This window comes from Saccopteryx bilineata, chromosome 5, assembly GCF_036850765.1.
Source record: "Saccopteryx bilineata isolate mSacBil1 chromosome 5, mSacBil1_pri_phased_curated, whole genome shotgun sequence".
Lineage (NCBI taxonomy): Eukaryota > Metazoa > Chordata > Mammalia > Chiroptera > Emballonuridae > Saccopteryx > Saccopteryx bilineata.
In genome coordinates this window covers 15008530-15036368 of record NC_089494.1, presented here as the reverse complement: position 1 = coordinate 15036368, position 27839 = coordinate 15008530, and the positions used below count along the sequence as shown (strand labels likewise).

Genomic DNA, 27839 nt, shown 5'->3' with positions numbered 1-27839 from the left:
TCTAATTGCCCATAAACTAAACCTGCATTCAAGGATATGAGGGATTCATTCCCCGAGATGACCATTCATAAACACAAATCTTGCTGAACCTTAACTGCCCAGCTCTGTCTGAGATTCACAAATAAATAAATAAATAAATAGACCTTGTCATGAACTAGAAATTCAAGTTCCCTTTTAGAAAGAAAGGACTCAGCCCTAGCCGGTTGGCTCAGTGGTAGAGCGTCGGCAAGAGTCCTAGGTTCGATTCCTGGCAAGGCACACAGGAGAAGCACCCATCTGCTTCTCCACCCCTCCCCCTCTCCTTCCTCTCTCTCTCTTCCCCTCCCGCAGCCAAGGCTCCATTGGAGCAAAGTTGGCCCAGGCGCTGGGGATGGCTCTATGGCCTCTGCCTCAGGCACTAGAACGGCTCTGGTTACAACAGAGCAATGCCCCAGATGGGCAGAGCATTGCCCCCTGGTGGGCATGCCGGGTAGATCCCAGTTGGGCACATGCGGGAGTCTGTCTGACTGCCTCCCATTTCCACCTTCAAAAAATACAAAAAAATAAAAATAAATAAATAGAAAGAAAGGACTCAACTCGGCCCCTCTGAGCCAAAGGGATATTAGGCTCCACTGTGTTCCCACTCCACTGAAATTTCCCTTTCACTCAAAACCCTCACGACCCGGAGGGCAGATAGTCCAGACTACTAAGGGAGGAAACCAGTTGCCCAGCTCAACAAGAAGACTTCTTCTTTCTTCTAGACTATGTGGAAAGGAGGCAAATATGTCTGTGACTGCCCAAAGTCATAGTCATCAGATTCCACCTACTAAATGCCTGAAGATTATAGAAAAGAAGCATCTCTTTCCTTCTCTTCAGGTGAAGGAAGGTACTTCCTTAGGATAGTGAAAAGAGCCAACTGAACAGACCAAGTGATACTGATTTAATGAGTAGATGCCGAGAACAAACCTGTCCCTTAGGAAATGTATTCTGGTTGGTTTCACCAGGAAGAATAAGCATGCGTTGCAGATGCAGGGAAATGTGCAGCCACTGGACAGATTTGTGTTAACACCTGAGCATACAGTCTTCTGGGAACCGGAAGCTACAATGCCACTAAGCTAAAATCTTATCCACCTTAATTCCTTTCCTTACCCAGTTCCAGGGGCACAGAACTAATGAAGATGTTGGGTTGCTTTTTCACTTGAAAATGTACTTGTGTCCTTGATCATAAATTAGGCAGTGGCTATGCCTCCCATTGCACAGGCAACTTCATGTAGGCTGGCTACAGACAGGAAGGCCACTTACACAGGTCTCTCATCTACAGAAACTAAGTCTGCTTCTACAGATCAGATGAAATGGAGTCTCCGTGATTCAGTGATTAAAAGAATGCTTCCCAATCAATTAACTCAAAATTACTTAGAGTGTCCCTTACCTACTAAAACCTTTCTACCGTACCTATTGTTTTAGCTCCTTTTAACCTTTGCTGGTGAGAAATTCATCTGAGTCTCCTGCCATTGAGGTAAGTAAGTAGAATGCTTCTAGTTTATCCAGTATCTAATATTATAAAAGGTGGACTGTGTATTTTTTTAAAATGCATTCAATATAAATGATATTGTATTTCAATAAATGAAAACAAGAGTAAAAAAAAAGGAAAACAATGGGATAAAACTCTCTCCTCTCCACACTCAGCCTCATGGAATGAAAGAACTGTTGACTCTTGTGTTCACTGTAGTGGAGTCTCATGTTATTGTGATCTGACTTACTCAGACAAAACCAATTTCTATACATCATATTTTGGGGACTATCATATCACAGGCATATTACAATGATTGCATTTTGAATGCATACCAATATAAGTCCTTAGTTCTTTGATATGTCTCAGTGGAATAGTACCTAAAAGTACTTCAGAAATACACCAAGAAACTGTCTTTCTTTGCTATTACTCAGTTTCCACATTTGCTCGTTGTCAAGGACAAACAAAAGTATATATTTTTTGCCACAGGTTCATACATTTTTAAGTAAAAAAAATGAAATAATAATATTATTACTTTATTGAAAAGCATTTAAACTTTCTAGTTACTGTATTTCTTAGCATCACTCTATAAGACAATTCTTTTTTTAGTATCTTCCAAGACTAACAAGAAGATGAAAGAGAAGCTAAGATAGTTTAAGCAACTTGTCTGAATACACACAGCTAGTAAGGGTCTGGTTAGTATTTGTGTCTAGTGCCTTTGACCTTGGGACTCCTTGTTCAGATGGATGAGTTACACCCACACTGCAAACAATTCAATCCACTACACAGGAATTCTCTTTCTTTCCTTTACCTCCTTGTCTGCCTTATCTAAATAAACACTATTAAAAAGTTTATAGCTTCTTCTTTAAAATTACTCTTTCCTTGCTAAGTTATTATACAGAGGGATGACAGTGTGTTGAAGCAGATGCTAATATCAGATATTTCATATAAAGATGCATTCACTTGTGAAAAAATCAAGGGAACCATTTTAGAAATAAATGTGTCATGAGTTGAGTCTCCACCTCTGTGCTCTTTCATTCAGCAATTCCAAGAATATGTTCCTCAAAATTTCTAGTTTGATACTCAACAAAAGGGTTCCAAAGTTAAGTTAGAAAATCCGACTTACACAAACACGTTTCCATTCTGCAAGCCTGCTCAGAGCCTTTAGTAAGCCAGTGTATACTGACACTGAAAGATGAAGGGATATAATTTGTAACATCTATCAAACTGTTGATTCAGAATTGTTTTTCCCCAAAACCACTGTGCAAGGAGCCCACTTTGGGCAATAAGCCTTTATTATGAGATGTTGTCTGATTTCTGGGTATTCAGAGATGATAATGACCTGCTATCATTCTTCTAGAAACTCACAGTCAAAGGGGGAAATGGATATTTAATTCAACTTTTTTAATGCAACCTGCATAAAATGAGACAGTATTTTTTCAGGAAAAAAAAAGATAATGATTTCTTTAAATAATGTCTACCTCCTTTGTTAGTTCAGCATCGAGGACTAGCTGCACTGTCACCTCACAGCTAAGAAATAGTCCCTTCAAGCCTGACCTGTGGTGGTGCAGTGGATAAAGCGTCGACCTGGAAATGCTGAGGTCGCCGGTTCGAAACCCTGGGCTTGCCTGGTCAAGGCACATATGGGAGTTGATGCTTCCAGCTCCTCCCCTTTCTCTCTCTCTCTGTCTCTCTCTCTCCTCTGTCTCTCTCCTCTCTAAAAATGAATAAATAAAATAAAAAAAATAAAAAATAAAAAAAATATTAAAAAAAAAAGAAATAGTCCCTTCAAGGTAGCAATGCTACCCTGTGATTATACACTTGATGTCTACATAGAGCACAATTGCCAAGGGTCTCCCAATTTGCCTTTCCCATTGATCAGCAGGGACAATAGCAATCACACACTTATCTTCGAAATTCTAGTTTTGCTGAACTCTAGTAAAATGGCAAGAGTAATTTTTAAATATTATTCCGTACATTATAGAATATACGCCTCTGATGAAACCCAGACTATTTTGCACAGAGAGATTCTTTACAGGGGGAAAAACAACAACAAAAATAGTACACAACTAATGACTGAATCCAGTCTTCTGCATCTGCAGTACAAAGTACACATTCAGCCCCTAATGGAATAAATATGCAAGTATTCAGATTTCTGTAGATATCGCCGTCTTGCAAATGCAGTAATAAATTAAAAGCTTTACATAGCATTCCAACCCCATATAAAGGGTTGATTCAGACCACTAGAATCCAGCACAGCTTTACCGTGTGTGATTGAGTACAAAGAAAAACTTTTATTCTAGTAGTTTAGCTATAGACCGAGCAATTACACTCAATTTTTTTTCTCCTCAATGGCTAAAGGAATTCAAGAGGACCTAAAAACGATAGGGTTGTTGCTTTCGATTTGTCTAATGTACAGGGGAAAGTAGATGACGGAATTTCTATTTAAAGCAATTCAGCAGACATCAAAAAAAAATTTTTATTAAGTCAGCAAGAAAGGTTTTCTTGTGACTCATTTCAGCTGCTGCTGCTCCCTCCTTCTCTTTAAAAGGGAGATTTTGGCCAAGTCGTTGCTTCTCTCACAATTCTTCCACTCTGTAACTAACTCAAAAGACTGTGGCTAGAGCTGACATAAACCAGGGCTCTCCTCACATGCTGAAAGGGTAGCAACCACAGCCTTTGGGGAAAAACCAATGGCACCAAGTCAATTACAGTCTGCATCGGTTCAACAAATGGATTAACAGCCATGTTTTCACCGCAGAGAGAACATCTAAAAACCTAACATGGCAGAATGGAAACGCACAAATGGCCAATGGTTATTTCGGTGTCGCTGAAATGAGCCCGTTTATGGTCATAAACATCCCTGAGCCTTCGTGAACATGACGAGCATCGGCAGCCCTGATTTTTGAGCTCATGAACTACTTTAGAAATGAAACAGAAAGACTGAAACTTTGGAAAGGCTTCCCATTGTTGGACAGAATGTCTCTCTATCCAAGCTTTGTTGGACACCTCTCCAATCCCTTTAATCAAGATCGCTTCTTTTTAAGCCCTGGCCAGTTAGCTCAGTTGGGTACAGAGTCGTCCTGATAAGCCAAGGTTGTGGGTTGGATTCCCGGTCAGGGCACATCCAAGAGTCAGCCAATGAATGCATAAATAAATAGAATGACAGATATTTCTCTCTCTCTCTCTCTCTCTCTCTCTCTTTTTCTCTCTCTCTCTTTTTCTCTAAAATAAATTTTTAAAATTAAATAAAAAATCACTCTTTTTACTTCCACAGATGAATTTCTGGAAAGTGTAAAGAAAAGGAAGTGGCTCTAATGAGAAATGGCTGGTGGCAGGCCACCTACTTGTCGGGTTCTGCACAGGGATAAAAGTAGGCTGAAGGCACAAGACCTGTGACTTGTGTGTGAAATGGACAAAGCCCTTGACCTGGTATCCAGTGGCTTCTGGATGCATGTCCCAAAATGTCCAGAAGCTGGCTTTGCTACCAGGGAAAATCTTACTGTTCTTATGTGTTCCAACAACATAAGAGAAGGTCAAGGAATGACCAGGCCACAGTGAAAAAGATTGTCTCTCGATATGAAACCAAAAAGTATCCATCACATCCACTCTTAGTGACTATGCCCCTTCCACCTAACAAGCTGACACATAGCGAGCCCTTACACCTTCCATGAACAAAGAACCACCATCTTGCCTGCAGCTAAAGTATTTGAGATAATTGCAAACACTGTGGTCCAAAAAAAAGACAAGCAAAATCAAAAGCAGCCTCGAGTTTTGTGTACACATATTAACACTTAAATGCTTCTCCCTAATAAGTTTCAGGATTAACAAATGTTTGTCAAAAGAAACTGTGCTGCGCAATTGAAATCTAATTGGAGATGGAACCACAAGAGTCTAATACATATATGCATGAAATGGAGAAGCTGCCTAATCAGCGTAGCTGACACCAAATATGCAATTTACATACATTACACACTAATAATCTCGATTTCAATATTATTCTTTAAAAGCAACTGGAGGGGTGGTTGAGTTAAAGGTTTTCTTTTGTGAAATGTGAATAAGAACAAAAGACGAGCCTGGCGTCTTCTGCCATTAACGTTAATATATATAAAGATCTCTCGGCTCTTTCTTGAGTTCATTTCCAAGACTGTGTGCCTCATCCCGACAAAGCTGTGATGGTTCAACCAGACTTCACAGATGAATGGTCGATAAACTTGATGAGGTCTGCAGACCTACTCTTTGTTCTTGAGTTGCTGCGTGGTGAGCAAACATTAGAGCATGTTCAAGCTTGGTACACAAATCTTTACGAGCTGTTTTTTCTTTCTTTCTTTCCTCAGTAGATTACCCATGAAATAGGACAGGTGTACTGGTTATTCAATTACATCTTAGCCAAGACCTGGACTAACTTTGAAATGCGGCTTCCGAGCATAGTTCTTACCATGGGGATTTATTAATAACAGTTAAACATTCTCTAAAACAAAACTTTTTTTTTTTTTGGTAATGGAAGCCTATTTTCTTATTTTGTCATTTGTTTCACTCCTAAACCAGAAACAAAAACCTGCCCATCTGCTCTAAACATAAAATGTGTTCATAATAATCCAGCTTTATACCAAATGTATTCTTAAGTATTGCTGGATTGAGAGACTCCTCAAAATTTATAGCCGCTGAGGCTGCAAAGAGGACTTCCGCTTTCTAAGGAGGGAAAGGTTTAAAATGAACTAAAGAAAGGCTCAGAAATCTTCTTGGATATCAAATGGCTCCGTAAGAAAAAAAAAATGTCAATGATATGAGTAAATGAATCAAAACCATATGGATCAAATTTTCCCTAAAATACACAGTTTGAAAAATTAAGGAGGAAAAGTGCTTGGTAAAAATGTGTTTTAGGTTTTACCAAACCCAAAACATTTGAAGAATCATTTGCAATGGTTGATGAACCCTAAACGCAGCCAAGTTGGCCCATTTTTTATAATCTACATAACAATTTAAAAAATACTTCCTAAAAACCATGTAACCCGCTGATATAGTATGTCACTCAAGAAATCATTAGAAGCTGTCACCGAAAACTGTGGAGTTTGTGGAAGTTGTGTGGGTGTGGGGCGTGAAATGATAAAAAGGTTGTTCATGTAATAGGGCTTGCGTGTTGGGTTTGGCTGCGTGAATTTGGGGGTAGGGGAGTCTGAGGGTTGTGTCTCTCCCAAAGAACATTAATTAGAAGAACATGTAAATTAGTCTCACGTCTTGAGAGTCTGGTAATATTTCTTTGGCATTCCGCAGTCCAAGTCAACTTTCCTTCTTTTCTCCTGCACAAGGAGGAAGGTGCTGGTGACATTCTATCTGGGCTCCCTGTGTTCATTCTCTCTCGTCTCACACCAAGAGGACGTTACCTTTCCAAAACAGGCAGCTACTGCCAGGGGGGTCCGGGGCATTGCTCTCTAGAGCTGAATGGTTTTCCTCTCATAGGGTGTTTTTGTCATTCATTGTAGAAACCCCATCTCCTAAAAGGGTTATGTAGTTCAAACGGAACACAATTCAGAGACAGGAGAAAACGTTGAAGCCATTAGCCTACCCTCTTCCTTACCCATCACTGAGACTCTCTCTCGCCTCAAATTCCCTGACACTTCCAGTCTTTGAGGGGAGGGGAAGCCAAACCCTCCAATTATGAAAGCTTTCAGCCACGCCTACAGGAAATCCAGGTTGCGTATCAGTGCCAGAGCCCATGGAGAACTTTCCAGGATATTGGGCATTCTCAGCAAGTGAAGTGCCTAGTTTCTGTGTATAGAAGAATCAGTAACAACCGGAAGAGAGAGAGGTTTGGCTCTCAGATCCAGCAAGAACTCTCCTGTCGTTTCCATAATTGTGTGCACTGGCCTCAGTTTTTTCGTAAGTTAAGTGGGACTATTCCTTGGAGATAGCTACTGATTCCCTTTCAGAACTTGAGCAAAGATAGGAACAAAGTTTCTAAGAATTTTTGCCAGGATTCCGAGATTTATAATGTCATACGGTCATGACAGTCCATTGCGGCTCCAGTCTCAGCAGCCGAACAGGTGTGACCTTCCTGAGGCCCTGCTTCACGAACCCCTCTCTCTCGAAGCTGAGACCTTCCCCGAGAGAAGGACTGAGGGCATCTAACAAACGTAATTCGGCTAATGACTTTGATTTCAAGCTTTAAAAGAATCTTTGCTGAGGGGGCAGCTGTGTTAGGAACCCCCACAGAAAGGCCATACAGTCCAAACACAGAGAGAAATGATGTGTCAGTCATGGTGTCTCTTAATTCCTAGACCAAAACCTGGAAGGCCCATTGTACAAGTCTGCACACGTTCTAACTCATGAATTTCGAGTTTGAATGGCAAATAATCGGCCCTGACCGGTTGATTCAGCAATCGAGCATTGGCCCGGCGTGTAGAAGCCCCAGGTTCGATTCCCAGTCAGGGCACAGGCACACAGGAGAAGTGATCATCTGCTTCTCCACCCCTCCTCTTGTCCCCTTCCCCAGCCATGGCTGGAATGGTTCAAGCATGTTGGACCCCGGTGCTGAGGATGGCTCATGGCCTTGCCTTGGGTTCTAAAATAGATTGGTTGCAGAGCAACAGAGCAGCAGCCCCAGACGGGCAGAACATCAGCCCCAGACGGGGGTTGCCGGGTGGATTCTGGTTGGGGCGCATGAGGGGAGTCTGTCTGTTTCCCTGATTCTCACTTAATAAAAAAAATTAAAAATATTAATAATTTTTTAAAAAAAAATAATGGCAAATAATCTATCAGTTTCAATTGGGAAAAATGTCAAATAAAATGCAAAAATACTTTTCACATATCAGATAGCCTCCACTGAAGAGATTTACGATGTTGATCATAATAACTTAACTTTAGTTTTGACTCAATTTAAATTAATAGGCGGAGAAAGGCCTGTGATGAAATGTAAAGATAGAGAAAAGACAAGTTGCAAAGTTATACCATCTCTGGTATATTTTTTAAAAAATCATAAGATCCAAAATAGGCAAAAATATTAACAGTGGTTGCCCAGAATAATTATTTTTCTACTCTAAAGACACTTTAAAAAATATTTCCATATTCAACAATAAGCATACAGATTATTAGTAGAAGTTAAAAGATTAATGGGAAAAGTGTATAAAGCAAAAAAAAAAAAAAAGTAAAAGAATGTATTAGCACAAAAGTGTCCATTACCCAGAAGCCCAAACTGTTTAGAAAACTAGTTTCTACAGAATAATTTTAAAATATGACTCAAGCCTCAGCCTCTATTTTTCATGAAACCTATTTCCTCTGCATCCAACTGTGAAGTGACTAAAATGGACATGATCTAGACCAAAAGCCAAGACTCTTGGGTTCCGGTCCCAATTCCTTTACTGTCAGAACACATGTCTCTGAGGCTCAGTTGATGTGTCTGTGTTTCAGATGTCCAGACAGAGGCAGAGGAAGTGAAATTGTGAAAGGAAAAGGAGAAATGGGAATTATAGGGTTAGTTTCATTTTAATATTACATGGTTCCACATAACAATAAGCTGTTCTATAAAACAAGCAGTTACACTAGAGTCACCACCTTTTCTCTATGTAAGTTTACAGGTAAAGCAGGCTGTTTGATGTGGGCTCTTTTCTTCAAATTTTCTTCATACTATTTTCCAGCAAAGCCAGACAATCAAAAGTAAGGTACCCCCACCTCTTGCTTGAATAGAAGCATTCCCAAAAAAGTGATGAATCCCAAAAGCTATAGAAATCTGAGTTCTAATTCCCAAGTGTTCTACTCTCTCATTTTGTAGTGATGTTTGGCAAAAATACTTACGGATTCACTCACTGTCTTTCATCCTTCACTTTTGTGTGAGGAAATGAGAAGCTTCGTGTGATTTGTTTCTTTTCTAACTCTTTGGGGATGCTACCAGAATGAGGACAACATGGATTCTTGCTGGTGGTTTGAGCCAGAAATGTACGATAGCAATGCAAAATATCCTGGATATTTGCAATGTCTTAAGGAAAAAATGAACATAATATGTACAAACATAGTAAAGAAATACAGGAAAAGTTGCCTGTGGAATTTTCCATTGCCTGACATTGGCATGTTTCCCACCCTACCGCCAACACTGGACGCACAGCCAGGCTTCTTGAAAATCAAGGATTAACAGTTTCAAGATCAAGTGCTAATAATCCCACTTTTGTAACATGTATATAATACAATAAAATGTACTTATTAGAACATACACGGTGAGACACTTATAAAAAAAAAACCCAGCCATTTCATTTATAGAATACAGATTTGTGTCATTCACATTTACTATGATTGAACCCTGAGAAATGCTGAGGGAATCCTTTGGGTCTCATCTTACAGAAGCGGTTAGGCTTGAAGTTTACTTTTATTAAAACTTTCAACCAAAGCATGTTCATCAAAAGCTTTTCCATGGCCCCAAACCACTTATGTTAAAAAAAACAACAGGGATAACTACTTCTGAGGTTACTTCTAAACTGTGGAAGACGTTTCTATGCTCTAAATCTGGGCGTTTTAAAGATGTATCTATCCGTACAAGCTCACGATTTTCATGCAAAATCACATTCACAAATGCCAGCGCTTGGAAATCAAATGCACTAAAGTCCTGTAGGAAGCATGTTCATTGTTTTCATTTTGTTATTTTCGGCTGAGGTTTAAAGCCACCTCCTTTTTTTTTTTTTTTTTTTTAAATCCCAGAATGTGCTATAGGAATCTATGAAACTTAATTACATTTACTGTTACAAAAAAGGATTTATGAACTTTTGCCTTTAGGCAGAAATGTTTATTTCATTGCCTTTACTATTCATTCTTTTCAACTGCAACGGCTTTGAACTGTGTAGCCGTTCAGAGTTATCACTGTTGTGCAGAGCCCAGGAACTCCACTCCCAAGATGCAAACCACAAGTTGAAGAAAACGAAGAAGGCAAAGATATATGAGTCGTTATTTTGGCCACCCTTTGTGCCATTAAAATCTCATTTTCTGCCTATTAGAATGCCCTCTTGGTGCTTAGGCAGCGGTGATAGTCAGTGATTAGTGTGTAATTGACTATAATTGTCTTTTCACTTTTCATTTGTGTCATTCTGAGCTTCTCTCTGTTTTTCTAACCACCGGGAGGAAAAAGGGGGCTAAAGAAAGATAAAGCTGTTAAAACTCTCACTCTCAGCCCAGAAGAGATTCTCGATTGCAATTATAGATTGCCACCCCTTTGTGACATTCCTCCAAATTTAGCGGGCAGCTCTCCTCCGCCACCTGGGCCAAGAGCTCTCTAATAAAATCAAGTGATCTGTATTTAAACAATTGCTAATAATGTCAACCTCAGACAGATGCCACATGTAGGAAATTTAACCAACCCTCTGACATGCAATTATCAAGGCAATTTATTAATATGCTCTCTCAAGAAAAGCTCATAGTCCAATGCAAATTAGAAAAACAATTACAACATTCAAATATCTCTATATTCCCAAAGAGCAGCAATTCTCCTGATTTTTGCGTTTATGACTCATTCATCCCAGAGTTCTCTGGTCATCAAGCTGGGTCTCTCCCCACACAACTTGCTTGCTTCCTCTCAATTATTTTATAAAATCTGGTGCTTTATTCGTTGCTTTTGATCACAACCCTCACAGCTGACCAAATACCATTATTTTTTAAATGCGTGTGAGTTTCTTACCCAAAGACCGGCTGACAAACACCTTGACAACTAGGTATAAACATAGAAGCTTCATGATGACATTATATGAATTTTTAAGTCTAAGCTGCAACTTTGGATGCAGCCTGTAGGAAGGCTAAAGAGAGGAAACTAGGAAACTGAAATCATGTGGCTTGTATAAAGAATACATTATGGTTTAAATTTGGCAATTCATTATACCACCGCCTCGGGGAATTGACTATTTGGTTCTGGTATACAGCAAATCATCTGTCTGGAAACACGGGACTGACCTGAGGTGAAAGGCCATTGCCAATGGCGGGGTTCATGGGGTTGGAGGGCCCGGACGGAGGCACAAAGCTGTCTGTATAGCTGGAAAATCCGTGCCTGGTGCTGGGGAGGCAGTAGGCGGAGCTGCTGTCCGGGTTCGAAGGAAGAGTGCTTTGGTGTACAGTGCTCGGGGGAAGCGGCTGAGGTCTGTGCACCGTGCTGCTGGGATCTGACACGGCTGCAATGAAGAAGACGGTCGGCCATCAAGTTCCTTTGTAGACCAGTACAGAAAGGTCAATGCAAAAGTTCCCCATCACCAAGCCATCGGGAGGATCTACTGGTCAGACCAGATGTTCGTTTCCAACTGCATTTCTTAACACGAGGGTATCTCCAGGCATGTGTGCAAGTTACATACTTATATAGTCTCATGACAAACTCTCCCAGAGTAGGAATTCAGAAATCACATTAACAATGCTAACAAACCTGTTTGGGTAGTGAATGTTATTAATCAACATATGAATGAACCCAGGTAAGAGTTGCAAGTCTCAAATTTCTTTAGCGAATGTATTTTCAAAGCACCTAAGGATTAGCACAATAGTATAGTTTCGAAAGCCTAGAATGCTATTTTTCATAATCTAAAATAATTGTGTCCTAGTTATCCCATTCACCTCTTTGTGCCAACAAACCGTGGCTTTATCAAAGTTCACCTTCCCTCCATTACTCCTGCACTTAGCACCCATCACACAACTTCAGTAAGCTGCACACTACAGTACAAACGAAAAGGTAAAATTTTAATGCAAGAAAAGCAAATTGCATATGTTGTTAGAAAATATGCAATTTTTTAGAAACCATATTTTCGTTTCTTTGTCTTGTTGTCAAATACTGAAACAGGATTATATTACAACACAATCTTTCTCAAGATACAGATATGGCCCAGAACCAACATGTTCCCGAAATGTTGACTGGTACATTCAGGACAACCTGATGTCTTGTCATTAACAGACAAGCAGAAACAAGGTCATCATGGCTTCCTTAAAATCAGCAGCAGGGAACGCTATCAGGGGTTCCATCTGAACGCTGGGAAGCCTTTTCTCCTACCTTGTGGAATAGCGGTGGGCTGGTACGAGGTCTCCGACAGCTGGTATGTTGGCAAGGTGGGCATGGCAGTGGGAGGGAATCCCCCCGGAATGAGATGGTTGAAAGCCATCAGTTGATTGGCCCCAGCTTGCTTCCTCCATCTTGCACGGCGGTTGCTAAACCAGACCTATGGATTTAATTTAAAATTTGAGGATTTCACTGATGAAATAATAGTACATTCTTAATGAATTTTTCATGCTAACACAGATTAAAGGCTTCTTACTGACAGGGCAAAGAGAAGTGAGAGCTCTCCACTGTTGGTGTTGCATTGTCAGGGGGAAAAGGAAAGTAAATGCCAGGGGTCACAGAGGGGTTTAAGGGCCTCTGCGGTCTTGCAGAGCCCCCACGAACCCAGTGATGGCCGTGGGCAGGGATGGCTAGGCAGGAATGGGAACCACAGAAACTGCCCACTGTCACACCAACGCCCTCCCACCTCCATACTTTCTGAGGAGGACTCATGAGCCTCCGGTCCGCACACAACATACCGTATGCCCTAATTTGGACTTGCCTGTTGTACTAACCCTTGTATTTTATATGCTTATCAGTCTGTCTCTGTATTTCTATGGTCATTATGGGCATAGTTCCTGGACAATTATATACATTGACCAAAACGATAAATGGAGCCATTTTACCATCCCTTTCCAAGTGTGAGACAGTGTACTGATCTCAGGAGAAATAAATGCTAAAGAGGTGTTTCAGGAAGTGGGAGCATGTCATCTGAGGGGATCACTTAAATAATTAGTTTATTATGTCTTTCCACAACAGCGCTAAGCACCTATAATACTCTGTGCCAGGCACTACTAGGCTAACCAGGTACGTTCAGAAAAACTAGGCATAAGATAGTAAAATTTTAGCCAATAAGGAATTTAATGCCCAAGTACTTTGTATGAACAGCTAGCAAGAAATGGCAACACTAGGGGCAAGAAATGTACCTGAACACCTAAAATATTGAGAAATTATACTCTAAGGTGTTTGAGGGGCCCCATGACCTTGCTCAGCTCTTCAAATATAGAACCTGGAATGATTTTTCCAGAGTGCACATGAGATGTTGCCCCCCAAATGAGAAAGGATTTCTACCAACTAGCAATCTGCCAATTCCTGGATCTAAAGTTCATTGAAAACTTAACATGGAGCAAGCATTGTACCCGGGTTTGGGGGGGGGGGGGTCCGGGGAGAATAAGATGGTACGGAAAGACAGGACCCCCGCACTCTACTAGCTAACAGCACCGTCCTCACAGAACTCGGCATCATCAAGGCACCAAAGTAACTGCTCACTGGAGTGAGAAGCTCTGTGTTTGCAAAATGCAGAGGTTCAGGCCCTGGCGGGTTGGCTCAGCGGTAGTGTGTCGGCCTGGCCTGCGGGGGACCGGGGTTCAATTCTCGGCCAGGGCACATAGGAGAAGCGCCCATTTGCTTCTCCACCCCCCGCCTCCTTCCTCTCTGTCTCTCTCTTCCCCTCCCGCAGCCAAGGCTCCATTGGAGCAAAGATGGCCCGGGCACTGGGGATGGCTCCTTGGCCTCTGCCCCAGGCGCTAGAGTGGCTCTGGTCGCGGCAGAGCGACGCCCCGGAGGGGCAGAGCACCGCCCCCTGGTGGGCAGAGCGTGGCCCCTGGTGGGCGTGCCGAGTGGATCCCGGTCGGGCGCATGCGGGATTCTGTCTGACTGTCTCTCCCCGTTTCCAGCTTCATAAAAATACCAAAAAAAAAATGCAGAGGTTCAGGAAAAGTCAAGAGCGGAGACAGAGTTTCAACTCATTTTAAAGCTCGGGCATGGTTTCCACAGGAAGTGACTCCACATGGTGGCGACTAAACAGGTGACAGCATGTCTAACAAAAGACGAGACTTGATTTCCTTATACATTGAAGTTAGCAATTGTACAACTTGTCTGTAATTTTTTTAAGCTGTAAAACTTTTCAAAAGAGTGGAGGGTGGGGTTCCTCCTTCCTGGAGCAAGAAAGCCCAATTTAACAAATATTTTGCCAAGGCATCGGCTTAAACTTTTGCTCTACCCCCGAGCTCTGAAACACGGGTTAGACTTCTCTGGGCATGTCGCTAGATACCGTTAAGGAGAGCTGTTTGAACATCCTCAAAATGCTAACATTTAATGCTCCTTAAGTCTCCAACAGCAACAACAACAACAAAAAGGCTAGTCAATATTTTCCCATGCTGATACATACATGAATTAGAGTTTTCCTTAACTTACTAGACCGCCACCTGGGATAATAGAACCCACAAACAGAGCTCTATTTGGGGTCTGCATCCATTGTGTTCTCTCAGCGCAGATCTCGGCGTCTGACCCTGTGACTCCCAGAGGCACCAGGGTAAGAAGCCCGTTTCCAGAGAAGTGTTTGGAAGAGCTGTGTTAGCCTGAGGAGGCTGAGGGTAAGGAATGAGGGCCGTATTCATGCCTGAGTGTATTCTACCGTACCACACACTGTGATCTTACTTTATAGCGTAAAACTTGGAGATTAACACTGCCACCTGGCTCAGGTGAAGTGGCCCTCACAGCCGGCTAGACCGCCCTACCCACGGTGGATCTGGCTTTATGTACCAGGCTGGGAGAAGAGTTGAATTTCCAGAAGTTCGGATGCGACCACAATCATTCAGACATGCTCTTCTCAGTCGTACTGGTGAGATAGTGCATGAAAAGCTCAGAAGCCTGCACGTCCATTGTTATCAGAGCATGTTGCCGTTATCTCTGTGACAACTTCCTTCTGTAACCTTTAGATAAGTAAGCCAAGTCTGATTTATCCAGTGGATAGTTATGCTTGATCACTCCATCAATTTACTTTTAGTTTAAGTTCATTTTAACTCTTCCATAATCTATTTATTTTTTAAGACTTTATTTATTCATTTTAGAGAGGAGAGAAAGAGTAGAGAGAGAGAGAGAGAAGAGGGGAGGCGCAGGAAGCATCAACTCCCATATGTGCCTTGACTGGGTAATCTCAGGGTTTTGAACTGGCGACCTCAGCATTCCAGGTCGACGCTTTATCCACTGCACCACCACAGGTCAGGCATCCATAACCTATTTAAAAAAGAAAACTGGCCTGACCTTTGGTGGCGCAGTGGATAAAGCGTCGACCTGGAACACTGAGGTCACCGGTTCAAAACCCTGGGCTTGCCTGGTCAAGGCACATATGGGAGTTGATGCTTTCTGCTCCTCCCCCCTTCTGTCTCTCACTCTTTCTCTCTCTCTCTCTCCTCTCTAAAAATTGAATAAATAAAGTCTTTAAAAAAATCTTTCCCCAAATAACAAGATACATCATCATTTTCTACAAATACCTTTAAATGATCAAATCTGAAAAATGAGGAGGATCAAGTTTCTGGGGTTTTGTTTTCTTTAGTCCAAAATGATAGAAAATTTTGAAGACACCCACCAGGAGTTGGATTTAAAAGTTCTTATAGGCCCTGGCTGGTTGGTTAAGCGGTAGAGCATCCATCCAGCATGCAGAAGTCCCGGGTTTGGTTCCTGGTCAGGGTACCACAGGAGAAGCACCCATCTGCTTCTTCCCCCTCTCCCCTCTTCTTTATCTCTCTCTTCCCCTCCTGCAGCCAAGGCTCCATTGGAGCAAAGTTGGCCTGGGTGCTGAGGATGGCTTCATGGCCTCTGCTTCAGGCGCTAGAATGGCTCTGGATGCAACAGAGCAACGCCCCAGATGGGCAGAGCATTGCCCCCTGGTGGGCGTGCTGGGTGGATCCCGGTCGGGCGCATGTGGGAGTCTGTCTGCCGTCCCCCCCCCACCCCCGCTTCTCACTTCAAAAAAATAAAACAAAATAATAAAAATTTTTAAAAAGTTCTTATATTTACAATACAATAAAAGATGAAGAGAAATCATGGGGAAGCAAATCTTTACTGAAAAATGAAACTTCAACAGGAGATTCAAGAGTTTGCTAAAGGAAGGAACTCAAATGTTCTTTAAATGTGGGCTAAATCAATCCAGCAGGCTATTGTTGAGACAACCAGGGCGTGTTGAGGACTGCCTATCTCTGACCATTTAACCAAATTTGCCATCACCTGGCCCTTGTTCACCATCTGCCTCTCTGGAAAATAGCTGAGTCTGCCAATGGAAGTGGCACGGGAGGAAATGTACATCACCGTTTTCGACGAAGACCTTCCAGCGATCAAATCCAAAAGTTGAGAACGGATCTTTGCTTTCTCTATACTTTGAAACTCATAAAAGACATATCTCCTATTTTTAACAGAAAAAAAAAAGTTGTCTTTGACATGACCCTCATTTTAAATACCCAAACTATCTAAATGCAATTATCCTGGGGGACTGTTATCACCCCATCTTTAACTGAGCGACTTTCCCTGGTGGTCTTACTTCATTTAATGGCCTGCAGGCTGGTTTATTTTCATCGGCCCCAATCTCTCCCCTCCTTGTCTCTCTGCAGAGCCTTCCACAAAGCTACATTCATGCCTTTCGGAAACAATCTTTAGATCCGTTTCTGAAGTAGCACAGGGTCCAATGACTTTTTAAAGCAAAATTTAAATTTACCAAAAGATCCCCATAACATCACAGTAACTAAGGGGGAAAAGGATAATGAATCACGAAAGAAGCTCTTAAAAGAATCACAAAGCTCTTAAAAGAATACCTAAGAGATATTAAGTGTTTAATAAACATTAGCTATTAAGTAAAAATGTCTCCCTGCCGCCTCTAAGAAACCCAAGAATTAAAGCCTTGCTTTGTTTCTTAACTCTATGGTCCACAGCCAAAGCCTTTTATGCCCATGAGCCAACAGGGAAGTGCTCAAATAACACCTCAAATCACTGAAAGCCAGTTTGGCTTGAATGGAGATGTAGGTTAAATCTGCTTCCAAGTTTCATGGATTAGTGCTAATTGTCCCATGCTGTAAGCCTAATTTTGCCCATCCATAAATCACTGGTTCGCATTTTTGGTGTGGTCCTCAAAGCAACCTAACTTACATTATTCCAGATGGGTTATTTCACATGCAATTTGAAAATGAGGGCAGAAAAGAATGTGATATGTAATCCTTAGAAACAGAATTCATAACAAGATTATAAAATGCTTGATTAAAGCCTAGATTCAGTGATGTCTAATGCTATCATGCCAAATACAGGACTTTCCAAGTAGATAAGTTCAGGACAAACCACTCCTTCCCCTGGACCTTCTCGTTTACTTCGCACCCTCCCAGCCCCCTATCATTGTGGCCATCTAGCTTTGACCCCTGTGTGACCAGCAGGCTGGGTGACGATGAGCAAAAGTTGCGGGAGAAATACCAGCAGGCTCCGAGTGTCTGCGGAGCAGGGACGCACACGAAAGCATTCTCAGCTACATCTTTATGTGTTCCAAGAGCCAGCTCCTGCAGGAAACTGCAGGATGGTCATATGTTTGCTTCATTGTGGAGTTTACAGTCAACTATTCCATGCCTATCTTAGCTTCTGAACTGTACAGCTTAGATGGCTTTAAATCACCATTGAGCTTCCCTGAGAATTCCAAATGACTGATGCTAGCTGAGTCCTAAGAGATCGCGCATTCCAATAGTTTGTAATTGGGGAATGAAACAAACAGTGAGAGTGGTATTTGAAAATATGATAAAAGGCAGGGGCCCTTACCCTAGTTAATGCCCTGTACAGAGAGAGAGAGAAAGAGAGAGAGAGAGAGAGAGAGAGAGAGAGAACGAGAGAGAGAGAGAAGCAAAGGCACAAAATTTTGTGTACAAATCTCAAGTCTCCTGAAGTCAACCATGATTTTTCTGGTCATCCGCAGTCCCAGACTGAGATCACCTCATCTAACCTACCTCAAATTTCAAAATAAAACAAACAAACAAATAAACAAGAAAAGGGAAGCACACCGGAATTATAGCAGAATTAAGTGACTTGCTTTTCATAAACTAAGACCCAAACCCACATCCTCTGACTCCTAGTTAAATACTACTTCTACAAGCAACGGCCTTTCCCGTCTTTCATTTTCTTGGTGGTGAAAGAAAATGGTTCTCCCCTGCTTCACGGAGTTCTTAGATACAATATTTACTTAAGTTTTTGCACATCATTCATATTTGCAAGTCATTCTTCCCACAAAACTTGAACGCTTGTGACTATTTCCAAAATAAGAGCTACTCAGGAAGTAAATCAAGCAAATCAGTCTTTGGTGTCCAACAATTCTTAGATCGCTCGCTTACATTTGGCTATGATAAGCACAACACAGCTACTGTCCAAACAAACTTTTCTGAAATCCTGACAAAGGCTTAAGTTATTATAGCTTTAGTCTCATCTCCAGCCAAAAGAGTTTAGAAATACTTCTTTCTCAGGAAAAGAAAGTGAAATGAAAAGTGTTTGTTGTTGTTGTTGTTCTTTTTTTGGTTTCGTGTTTGGTTTTCCCAGATGCCCCACATTAAACTAACTCACACTTTCTTGCTATCACTCAAACTGAGCTGACCTTGCTACTGCTTTTCCAGATCCTTCAAAAAACTATTTTGTTCTGGCATTTTAATCAGTGATGAACTACGCCCTTCTTTTTCCTGCTGAGTGAAGTCAAAGATCCATATGCTAGGTATTGTAGGGAATTTGTTAGGCTGTAGATCATAGCTGTGGTGCAGGACATGATGTGTCTCAAGGGAACTAATGAAGCCATAAGGAATGTAAAGAGTCACCGGGTTAAAGCCACATTAGGACAGCTGTTAAGTTAATGAGGGCCCTGCTTTGGAGAGGAGGTCACTGTATAGAAAAAATATGAACCACTCTTTATTGGTTTGATCCCATGTCCTCTGGAAGTTAATGGGCCGTTCTTATTCTCCTTTGACAGTCGTTGAGCCTGATGCAAATGCCAGGCACTGTACACGCTGCATGGGCTACGAATTTATTCTGTCCCCTGTCCTCCTCTTTGGTAAAGGCAGGAGTGAAATAGAGAGATGTTGAACACTCTTTTCAGTTTTCCATCCCTCTCTTTGTTTGAGTTCTTTAAAAATCAATGTTCATTTTTTGACTCTGAGTTCAGAGCTGATACAGAACCTAAGTTAAGGACAGACCCAGAATGGGGGCTTGGCCCACCGTGGAGTATAGTGACCTCAATCTTGGAATACAGTGGGCACTCAATGCTGAAACAATGGCACAATGAATGAGCTTAACTTCACATTTAAGCCAGGTAATCATGAACTATAAATAAAAGCAAAATAGATTTGACGTATACAACAAGGGTAGCATTGTTATATATAACATTATATGTATACAATGTTATTATGTAATAATATATTTATGTATACATAGTATCATGATGTGTGGTTAGAGGTGGTCATTTCTGGAAAGAAACTCTGTATCCCAGTGTAACAGGTGCAAGGACTGAATAGCACCAGCTGAAAATACCTATACCATAAACTGGTGTATCTGTGATCCTTACCCTCACTCACTCTTCGGCCCACCTCCCCGCCCCATTGCAATCCGTTGCCTACACTCTACCTCTGAATACCTTTCCCCACTTCACTTCCCATTCCATTCTCACTGACGCTGACCTGTTTCATACCCACAGCCTCCCTTACCTGTCACATCAAGGGTGAATGTCCGAGCCCAAAACCCAAGCCTTCCACAGGGTGTCCTCAGCCTAGATTTCCAGCCATATCCCTTCCTGTCACTGACCACTCCTTACCCTCCAACCGAACTGAACTATTCACTGTTTCCTCCACATGAGTGAACTGAAAGGTCACCTGCCATGTAACCTATGTGCCTCCAACTCTCTGTGCTTTTGCTCCTATTATTCCCTCTTACTAGTATACTGTCCCCACCTGCTCTGTCCCATGAATAACTATTTCACTTCCAAAGTCCATCTTAAATCTTTCTTCCCCATGAGCCTCTTTAGTTTACTCCAACGAGATCTCATCCTTTCCTCATTTCAACTCCCACTGAATTTTGTTTCTTTCTTATAATACTTATCACGTCTACTTTGTTTTTAACATTATTTGCATGTTTATTTTATTATCTATAATAGGTTGTAGCTTTTAAAAAGACTTGTCTTAATTCATCTCAGCATTTCTTGACTTTCCTAGCACTACTGATGACATGGAAAGTCAAATTGAATAAGACAAATCCTCTGACTAAGATCTGCAGCCTGGGAAAAGTTGTTGCTGTAAAACTCTGTGACAGCAGAGGTAATCAGCCACACAGAAGAAAGTATTGATCACTCTAGAGACCATATCAACTGGCTAGTGCACTGCTGAGCTCCCAGCCTCACTCTGATTATGAAAGTTAAGTATCTAGGATAACACAACATTGACAAATAAAGTAACAACTTCTGGGGCAGTAAGGAGTTCCGCCATACCTTACGACATTTATAATCTCTCAAACAGTGCTTTACTACCTGGAGCAGAAAGCTCACCGTTAATGATGAAAAGAGCATTCTATCACTCAGTAGAAAAATTTCACAGCAAAGAAGCCTTTTCCAGAGGGTTCTGAGTACAGTTGACTCTTGAACAACACAGGTAGGAACTGCATGGATCCGTACACGCAGATTTTTTTTTTTTAGTAAATATCTATAGCATTTTCGACTCACAGTCACAGTCTGCAGGTGCAGAGGACTGAGCATCCTCAGGTTTTAATTTATATGGGGTGCCCTGAGATCAATCTCCCATGGACACTGATAGGCAAGTAAGTTTTTTGAGAGTCAAGAGTTATATACAGATTTTCAGTCACTCGTGGGTCAGCACCACGAACTCTCATCTTGTTCAAGGTCAGCTGTACACAGAAGAGTTCAAAAGATAATTTCAACTCTTCCTAAAATCCTATGGTATCGGGCAGATAAGATATAGTTTGTTCACTCTGTTAAAGATGGCCACTGCCCTCACGTGATACAGCTAATTGCCCTTCTTGCTTGGGAAGAGGCTTGGTTATGCTAACGTGTGCTGGAGGAGGGGGTTGTCCCACCAAAAGGTTTTAAAAGGAGGAGCTAGGAGGCCGTTTTAGAGAGAGGGACCAGGGGAGAGAGAGAGGCCACATGGGGAAGAGGAGGCAGCCAAAGTGGAGGCAAAGAGGTGGGAGCCTTTGATTCTCGGAAACTTGGATGAGTCAGTGGCTTTGGGAGCCCTGAATGGAAAGGGAAGCTGTGTGTTTTTACTCGCTTGCCGAGTGCAAGTCTAGAATAAAGGAAATGGCCCGCCAGTTTTTGGCTCCACAGTTTCATCACTGTCTGTCTGGATCAAATGTGAACCTGCAAGAGCCAGGCAGCTGTGATGGTGGCCTTACATATGGTTATTTGAAATGCTTCTAGACAGTTACAAGCATTGGAGGAAGGATTTTACCTTCTACGCCTTTGTGGTCTTCATAATTTAAAGACCATGGAGAGGGGGTATGTGAAATCCAATGAGCTCTACCGTTTAAGCATGATTATAACCTTGGGTAGTTATCAGAATACTCATAAATAAACTGGGGATACTAATACTACCCATACAGGGTTTTAATGATGAGTAAGTGGATTCATTCAGTCCATATAATTCAAAGTCCATATAATCACCGGAACATAATTAGGATTCCCGAAATGAGGAGTGAAAACAGAAATTAACACACTTCTGTATGTCCCAATTGATATAGTCAGATATCATCGTATTTTCCAAGTATAACCAAATTCTAGAGTGACAAAGCACATTTTCATAAATACCAAAATTGCGACGAATTCAAAGACAGCCAATAGATCACATTTTTCAATCTACACATATAAAATACTTGTATCAGACAACATGACAGAAAAGAAGGCAAACATATCCATCACAAATTTAATTGGACTTACCAACCTATTAAGAGAAGGAAGAAAAAAACAAACAATTTTCCGACTGGTTAGCAAAGTAAGATACTGCTAAGTAGACATGCCTAAAACAGAAGAGATGGGGTGGGGGAGGTTGAATCAGGCAAATACAAAGAGAAAAAAAAAGGGAGAGATCGTGCTATTGTTATCACGACAAAGTAAAATATAAAGAAAAGGCACCAGAGAGAAAGGAGGGAACTTTATTATGCTAGAGGCTACAATTCACGAAGCCCCACGGTGAATAGATCTGTTTTCTTGGTTTAAACTTGCTTTAAAGGAGAAGACCCTTTTGAGTTTCCCGCCTGACTTGAGGCAGGACGGGGCGTAGGGGCGTAGGGGTGTCGGTACCTGCACTCGGGCCTCGGTGAGCTTCGCCCGCTGGGCCAGTTCCTCTCGGGTGTAGATATCCGGGTAGTGGGTCCTCTCAAAAGCGCGTTCCAGTTCTTCAAGCTGCTCGGCCGTGAAGGTGGTGCGGCTCCTGCGCTGCTTCCTCTTGAGCGGCAAGTCGGGTTCAGAGTCAATGTCAGAGCCTTCGTCCGACTGGGGGGCTGAGGCTAAGGGCATGAGTGGGGAGGAGAGAGATAAAACGTGAACCATAAAACAAATCAGAAAGCAAGGCTAACGATTCAGGTCCCAGTCTAAAGTACATTCCTAATGTCTGTCGTGAACACCAAGCCCCTCCTCGCAGTATGATGTTATGAAATGGTATTTAGCCCTGGCCGGTTGGCTCAGCGGTAGAGCGTCCGCCTGGCGTGCGGGGGACCCGGGTTCGATTCCCGGCCAGGGCACATAGGAGAAGCGCCCATCTGCTTCTCCACCCCCATCCCCTCCTTCCTCTCTGTCTTTCTCTTCCCCTCCCGCAGCCAGGGCTCCATTGGAGCAAAGATGGCCCGAGCGCTGGGTATGGCTCCTTGGCCTCTGCCCCAGGCGCTGGAGTGGCTCTGGTCGTGGCAGAGCGACGCCCCGGAGGGGCAGAGCATCGCCCCCTGGTGGGCGTGCCGGGTGGATCCCGGTCAGGCGCATGCGGGAGTCTGTCTGACTGTCTCTCCCGGTTTCCAGCTTCAGAAAAGAAAAAAAAAAAAAAAGAAAAGAAATGGTATTTAAACTCTTCCCGTACCCTACTACCTCTAAGCCCCACAGGCCGATATCATGGCTCTTTGTGTCTGTTATTCCAGGTCCATTGTGAACTCTTAGAAAAGAGAGACAGGTCCTAAGACCATTTTTATGACTCTCATCCTTAACATTTAATGAGCAATTTAATTCACGTCTAAAGAATGAGTCACATTTAATTGGGTTTCTGATCAACTTTCACCCACTTTTTACACCCAGGAAATCTGTGAACAAAAGCGATTTTTTAAAAGTAAATAATCAAAAATGGACTTAGCGTCTAAACAGGCAGTAACAGTAATCTATTGGAGGTTTCCTACAAATTTATAGACTCTACCTACCTCTCCTCTAAGAACAATCGTGTTTAAATGCCTCGTTAGCAAATATTGGGAAATACCATCGAGAAGACTACAGAAACCGTTGATACAAATCTGAAGAATAAATTCAGGAAGAAGCAGGCATCGTCCAGCAAGCTGTCCCTAAGCTGAAGTTCTGGGTCTCTGCCGAGTGGCCGGCAGCGGCCCCACTACGCCTCCTTTGAGGACCTCAGAGCAAAATGAAAACGTGGGACCCCATGTTTCAACTCTTCAAGATGACAACAGAGCAACAGAGCATAAAACCAAGCACAGGGCCCTTCTGGGGCTGGGACCGGGCAACTGCACAGAGCGGCCCCTAAAGCCAGCCCGCTGCCATCCCCTCCTAACAAAGCTTGAATTCGCCTGTATTCTCTCTCTCTTTTTTTTTTTTTTTTTTGTATTTTTCTGAAGCTAGAAACGGGGAGAGACAGTCAGACAGACTCCCGCATGCGCCCAACGGGGATCCGCCCAGCACGCCCACCAGGGGGCGATGCTCTGCCCCTCCGGGGCGTCACTCTGTCGCGACCAGAGCCACTCCAGCGCCTGGGGCAGAGGCCAAGGAGCCATCCCCAGCGCCCGGGCCATCTTTGCTCCAATGGAGCCTCGGCTGCAGGAGGGGAAGAGAGAGACAGAGAGGAAGGAGAGGGGGAGGGGTGGAGAAGCAGATGGGCGCTTCTCCTATGTGCCCTGGCCAGGAATCGAACCCGGGACTTCCGCATGCCAGGCCGACGCTCTACCACTGAGCCAACCGGCCAGGGCTGAATTCGCCTGTATTAGCATGCATCTGGGAGGGAGACTTTCCAGATATGTGTGCAGCTTCCTAGGAAAGAGGAAAGGCGCTGGGAAATTAGATAGGAATTCGGGTTACTGACACAATAGGGCGTCTGTAAGTTGTGACGGTCACGGAGCAGCTGTCGGGCTCTGGAGAGAGGATGTGAGGTTTGAGGTGCAGCAGGCACAGGGCTCGGGGCGGGAGAGCGGCCCTCTCAGCGGCCCTGGACACTGGGGCAATGGCCGAGGGCCACGAGAAGGCGATTCTACGTATCGCACAGGAACCTGAGCAGCTCTGCTCCGGAGCACACGCAAACGTGCTCTGCCAAGTCCCGGGGAACTGGGGTTCTCTTCGGGAAAGGGGCAGAAGTGCGCACTCCGCAAACGAGGACGGAAAACCAGAACACTGCAAGTGATTGATGTCAGCGCCCTCTCAGCCGGCCCGGTGTTCCCCGGGAAAGACAGGTGGCACGAGAAGGGATGTGAAAATGCAATGTCCCCTATGCTACCCATTCTCTTTTATCTGCAGCTCAAACTGGCCTCTGCCCTACAGAAATCTAAAATTCCATTCTACTTCGGTATAACTCATATGCGGCCCAAAAGGTCCACGTCCAAAATAACCCATAAGTATAATTCCAAGTTTTCTAATATTTTAATACTTATACACATTAATATTCAAATACCATGAAATAAAGAGAGTGAATTCATGTATACATGACAGATTTAAAAAGTACTTACTTGTGTATAAAAGCAAAAGAGAACTATAATAAACAAGGCATCTACTGTGTGTTAGACATTGTGCTCGGTTTTTCAATTACGTTATCAAATTTAGTATAGAATGGTCGAGCTTAATATAAATGAATTATTTTAGGACATTTTAGTATTAATTTTTTGATATTTCAGTATTACGTTTAAAAAAGAAAATAGGTTTTCTGGCCCTGGCCGGTTGGCTCAGTGGTAGAGCATCGGCCTGGCACGCAGGAGTCCCAGGTTCGATTCCTGGCCAGGGCACACAGGAGAAGCACCCATCTGCTTCTCCACCCCTCCCCCTCTCCTTCCTCTCTGTCTCTCTCTTCCCCTCCCGCAGCCAAGGCTCCACTGGAGCAAAGTTGGCCCGGGCGCTGAGGATGGCTGTGTGGCCTCTGCCTCAGGAGCTAGAATGGCCCTGGTTGCGGCAGGCGATGCCCCAGATGGGCAGAGCATCGCCCCCTGGTGGGCATGCTGGGTGGAATCCGGTCGGGCACATGCGGGAGTCTGTCTGACTGCCTCCCTGTTTCCAACTTAAGAAAAATACAAAAAAAAAACAAAGAAAGAAAATAGGTTTTCCTTTTAAAGGAGTATTAACATGCAGAGAAATACACCATGTACTGCGTTATAAACTTCAACAGCTCCCAATGCAACTTGCATGTGCGTGTGTTTGTAAATATGAACCAAATTAAAAGAGCAATCATTCATGCTTAATTGTAGAACAATGGTTCTCAGACTTCCGGAGCATCACAGCCATCTGAAAAACTGGTTAACACACGGACTGCTCTCCCCTCTGCTGCAGGTTTCTGATCTGTCCTTCTGGGGTGAGTTCTGAGAATTTGCATTTCCAACACATTCCATGGGAACGAATGTTCATTTTACTGATCTTGTATGACACTTTGAGAACCACCTCTACAGAATATTCTAGGTTAATTATTCTTTTCCCTCTCAAAATTCCCAAATACAAAAAAAAAAAAAAAAAATTATTTTTAAAATTGTTTTTCCACATATGTATTTTGAAATTATAAATATTAAATAAAAAACTGTTGATTTCTCTCAGAGGACAATAAATTTTCATAAAATGTTTTCCTTTTATGCTGCTGGTCTAGAACGCCCTGACTGTACTTTCCCACGTGAAATCAGGTGAAAATTCAACAGCATTTAGAGACTGACCAAAAGCTACCCCTGCCTCTGACAGCCTTAAATCTTGACTTGTACTTTCTCTTCCTCTGACCCCATTAGGCTAATAGTATGTGGAAATTTTCATGTTTCCTTTGGGAGTCTCCAGGGTTATTAAATCCCCCCACGTAAATATGATGTGCCATGCACTGTCAGGTCAATTAATCAAGATCATCTCTCGTTCCTGAAGAAAAGAGGCTGCTTAGTACCAGCAAGAATTAATTCTGAGGGTCAAGGCCACTATGTTTCACCTTAACAGTCAACATCCCCCCGAATCTAAACTCTAGGAGCTCGAGGCTCTTCTCTGCCTTGTTCACTGCCGAAAGCCTGGGGACATTGTAGGTGCTCGGTGAAAGCATGTGGGGTAAATGACTGTGCCAGGTCACATTCAAGTTTTGAACTAACACTGATTTCTCTGCCACTCTTACGCTCTTAGATGGCTATTCTGCTTTTATGAGTCTCCCAACATCTGTTTACATGAACTCTGAGGGGGGGAGGGGGTGCTGTGAATCCTCTCAAATTATTTGGAAGTTCTCACAAGTATTTGCATACCTGCTTTTTATCTGGGAATAATTATTATTTTTGTTCCCCAAAAAAGATTGTGATTTTAAAAAAAATAAATAAAGAACCACAAATAAACAGCTGGTGGTTAAAAAGATTCAAACTACCTAAAAGTTCAATAGGATAATCTTTACCAGTGAAAATAAAATTTTCTGTAATGAGCTAACTAATCACTGCTTTTATTTCTAGTCTGTTTTGCTCAAAAGCAATCTAAAGTTGGTATCTAACTAGGAAAGCCTCCCCATAGCATCATTTCAAAAGATACAGAGGAAATAATTTTCCTGATTTTCTGGGGAAAAAGATCTGAACCAACAGATCATTTTTGGCAATATGCAGCCACAAATTTGCAAGTGAATTCTAACTTTTCCCCATCTGTAAACCCCAAAAGGACATGGGCTTGAAAATATGTTAAGTCAGCAACCGAAAATCAACCTACCAGCTAAGAAATATTAGTTTAGTTCTAAAGATGGAAATACTACTATTTCTTATATTACTCAATGAAACTAAAATTCCTATTTACGCAGAACAAGATCCACAATGTCCTGAACTTGAATTATTTATTTTTTACCAAAAATAAATCTAAAACTTAAATCCCGTTTTCATAGCACAAAGGAAATAATTTCGTAGAAGTCCATCAATTTTACATATTCAACTTGACTCAAGATATTAGAACAAACTGGATACTAGATACAATGTAATTTATCTTGCTAAATACTAACCAAAGACAGCTCCACAAAAAGAAAGTATGTGTTTTTCTGTACAGAATATCTAGTGCTATGACTTGGACATTGCAAGCAGCATTATTAAGACAGTTATCTGAATTAGCAATAAATTGACAGGAAC

The 27839-nt window shown here is 42.4% G+C and overlaps 1 protein-coding gene across 2 annotated transcripts in view; it reads right to left on the bottom strand.

Moving 5' to 3' along the window:
• The window catches only part of PAX3 (paired box 3), a 98407-nt gene that overhangs the window by 8757 nt on the left and 61811 nt on the right, over positions 1 to 27839 (bottom strand). For both annotated transcript variants that reach the window (XM_066279687.1, XM_066279688.1), the window contains exons 5-7: positions 22624 to 22829; positions 12489 to 12654; positions 11414 to 11628 (exon numbers count right to left, since the gene is read on the bottom strand). In XM_066279687.1, coding sequence (XP_066135784.1) covers positions 11414 to 11628; positions 12489 to 12654; positions 22624 to 22829 — 587 coding nt within the window. The remainder of the gene's footprint in view (positions 1 to 11413; positions 11629 to 12488; positions 12655 to 22623; positions 22830 to 27839) is intronic.